At 64.2% G+C, this 3,497-nt stretch overlaps 1 protein-coding gene across 1 annotated transcript in view; it reads left to right on the forward strand.

The window, feature by feature from the left end:
- The first annotated feature begins 564 nt into the window (after positions 1 to 564).
- CROCC2 (ciliary rootlet coiled-coil, rootletin family member 2) overlaps positions 565 to 3,497 on the forward strand; it is a 55,553-nt gene continuing 52,620 nt past the window's right edge. Inside the window, exons 1-3 of the mRNA XM_019628451.1 lie at positions 565 to 697; positions 1,070 to 1,218; positions 3,348 to 3,454. Of these exons, the coding sequence (XP_019483996.1) occupies positions 565 to 697; positions 1,070 to 1,218; positions 3,348 to 3,454 (389 nt within the window). The remainder of the gene's footprint in view (positions 698 to 1,069; positions 1,219 to 3,347; positions 3,455 to 3,497) is intronic.

Raw genomic sequence — 3,497 nt, forward strand, 5'->3', positions numbered from 1 at the left:
CCACCCCCGTGCCTGCCCGTATCCGTGAGATCGTGGCCAGCAGCCTGGGCGAGGAGCCACCCCAAGGTGAAGGGACATGGTGGGGATGGTAGGGGTGGGGGCAGCAGGAAAGCTGCCCAGCCTTCAACTGGAGCCCAGCTTCCGGAAGCCAAGCCCACTATCCCCTGACGGGGCCCTCCTAGCCTGTCACCTCCTAGTGTGAAGGGGCACAGAACCACACCCCTACAAGGTAGCCCACAGGGGTCATGTGTTGATACGCGTTAGGCCGCAGGGATCTTCCCAAGCCAGGCTGCGTTTGTGTTTGTGACCTATGTGTGACCACCAGTCCTGATCTCAGGTGCATTTGGTTTTCATTAGATGAGTGAAAATCCTTAGGGTTGGCACTCAGGGAGCACGGAGGCCGAGCAGCCCCGCCCCACCCCACCCCCGTACCCCTTTGCTCACCCAGCCACGCTGGCCCCCTCAAGGTGCCTCCTAACTGTCGCTTGTTGGCTGAGGAACTGGCTCGGAGGCTGTGTTCCTGCAGGGAGGCCACCCAGTGGCAGGCGCCGGGCCCAGTGCGTGATGGTGACTCCGAGCCAGTTCCCTCCCCTGCGCGTGTGTCCCAGGCAGGACAGCTTCTCTAATGACGGTCTATCCCGCCTCCTGAAGGAACCGGGCAGCTCTGCTGTGGTTATTGAGAGAAACCCCGCGTGTGGTTAGAAAAGCAGCTCATTACCGGAGATGAGATCCAGTTACACTGAGTCAGCAGTTCCCACTGCTTCCCGGGGGCGGGGACACCCAGCGCCCAGGCCCCCCACGCCTCTGTAATTGGTTTGGGGATCACCTTGGACATGGGTCCCTACTGGGGTCAAGGCGTTGATAAAAGTCAGGGAGGTGGGCACTGATGGGAGAGGAAGCAAAGCCCAGAGTGTGAAGTCCACCCCCCACCCAGGTCTCAGGGGTCAGAGCTGGGACACCCCCTCCCCTAAAGATTGGAACAGACCAGTCAAAGTCCCACCATGGAGGACAGGGTGCTGTGCTGAGGTGGGTGCTGGGGTGACCCCAGGCTGACCCTGCACGCTTGCAGGGGTCCGGGAGCCGCCGGCCGCGTCTGCCAGCGCGCGGGAAGAGAACCAGCTCCTACAGCAGGAGCTGTCCCGGCTGGAGGACTTGCTGGCCCAGGCGGGCGCCGAGCGGGACGAGCTGGCCAGCTGGCACCATGCAGTCAGTGAGCGGGTACGTGTGTGCAGTGGGCACATGTCAGGCCAGAGGGTGGCAGTTTGGCTCAGGGGGAGGTGGTCACTATCAGGACTGGCGGTAGGACCAGGGAGACCATCAGCGAGTCCTAGAATGCAGAATGACAGTGCATCAGTCACAGTCCAAACCATGGGCAACAACGGGGAAACTGAGGCTAGAGGTAGGTGAGGGCACCCAGGCCACCCTGGTCTCACAGCCCAGCTAAGGCACTGGCCTGTGTCCGCCTGCCCAGAAGACCTGTGGGGTGGCCTGGTCCGTCTTGCCCGTTGGGCCAGCGTGAGCACAGCACCAGCACTCAGCCTGCACCCGCTTAAGGCGGAGAAAGGCAAGCTGGGAGGACTGACCCCTGTGGAGACGGACTTGCAGGAAAATGGCCCCAACCCCAAGACCCAGCTTGTGAAGAACTGAATCTGCCTCCAGCCCCCAGCCCTTCCCGACGGGGGGCTGGCACAGGCCTCAGGGACAAGTGTGACCCTTGGCCCTGGGTCCTCGGTCCTCTGTGCTTTCCAGGGCGACTGGCAAGCTGCAGCAAGAGGCCCCTTAGGTTGCAAAGCGTATGTGGGGGGCCTTTTATTGTATATATGGGGACACGGAGGCAGAGAAGTGAAGACACTTGCTTGGAGCCTCTGTCTCATGTCTGCCACTCCAGGGCACGCCAGCTTCTGAGGCAGGCCTGGGCGAGGGGCGCCTGGGCGAGGGGCGCCTGCTCACAGTACAGGGGCTCAGAGGCCCTGCTGGGTCTGGCCCAGCCTCCACCTTTGCTGTCTTCAGCTCCTCTTACCCTCGTAGCACGACAGATGACCCCCCTTTCCAGATGAGGAAATGGAGGCTCAGCGTGGGCCAGAGTTGCCCAAGGCCGTGCTGCCATTACCGGGGCCGAGACTCTGACCAGTGACAAGTGCCCAGTGCTAAGTGCCCAAGGGCCCCAGGGATAGGTGGCATCACCGGACCCACAGAGGCGCCCTCTGCCCCACCCCCACACTGTGAACACCCGTTCTCACGGGCCTGCACTCCCAGTGGGCGCTGGTGCAGGGCTGTGAAGTTAGGGTCCCTCTCATCTGGAGCCCATTCGTCCGTCCATCCTTCCGGTCCATCCATGAGCTCGCCTGCCCTCCTGGGGCCATCTGTGGCCTGGCTGGCAGTGGGGGTGGGGATCTTCCTAGCACAGGGTGGGGAGATGTTGGGAACGGGCCTGTGGGAATAGAGGCCGCAGAAATCCTGCAGACAGATTAGTAAACCTCGTGACTCAGATCTGAACTCGCAGGCCCGGCCACTCCGCACACACCCCGGCTCCCTTGTGTAGAGCCAGAAGGGGCTGCACCTCCCCCAAGTTACCCCAAGCAGATGGCCAGGGGGTGGTGGGGGTCAAGGTGGCCAGTGTGACTGTTTCCTGGCACCTCCATGGGGGCGGGGGCAGCCCCTGCCCTAGCCCCTGGCTCCAGCTGGGCCCTCCAGCCCCTCCTCGCTCATCCAGCTGGTGGTGAGGAGGACCCCTCACCACCCCACGCGCCTGACCCCAGGTCACACCCCAGGTGTGGCCTCTGGCTCTCCTGACCCTCCTGCGGCTCCGCCCCCCACCAGCCTGCCTGCTAGGCCTGAGCCCCTCCCCAAGACCCCAAAGTGTGCTCTGAGTCAGGGCACATGTGTGGGGGGTTCCCCAGCACTTCCTTTGCCCCTCAGAGCCCCAGGGTCCCCATCTGCTCAGACTCCAGCGTGCCACCCAGCTTGGATGGCTCCCCTCCCCTGCAGGCCCAACATGGTGGGTGTGGGGGAGTCCCCTCCCACCTGCTGGGAGCAGACAGAGGTGTGAGCACAGGCAGGTGGGACCCCACGCTCACTCACTCTCATGTGGGGTGACCCCAGGCCTGCTCTGCCACTGGCTGTACTGCCCATGGTCTGGCGACCCAGACCCTGGAGGTCACCCCCTCAGCTGGCCGTGCACCCTTGGCCCAGGGGCAGAGTGTGCACGTCAAGCCACCTGACCAGCCTGGACCCAGCCCTGCGAGGCGCCCCAGAGGAGCCTCTCCTACACCTTCGAGGGCTTGTGCCAAAGCTGCCATGCCTGCTGGGCTGGGAGCGGCCAGCCACGTGGGCTCGCTCTTCTGCAGCTGCAGGCCCGGCTGGAGACCACTGAGGCCCGGCTGCGGAGGTCAGAGCTGGAGCACAGCGTGGACCTGGAGGAGGCCCTGGGCCGGCTGGAAGCCGCAGAGCAGAGGTGAGGCCAGGCGGGCAGTCAGCGCTGCAGGGAGCGGGCTGTG

This window comes from Hipposideros armiger, unplaced genomic scaffold (genome assembly GCF_001890085.2).
Source record: "Hipposideros armiger isolate ML-2016 unplaced genomic scaffold, ASM189008v1 scaffold_17, whole genome shotgun sequence".
In the NCBI taxonomy this organism is placed as follows: Eukaryota; Metazoa; Chordata; class Mammalia; order Chiroptera; family Hipposideridae; genus Hipposideros; species Hipposideros armiger.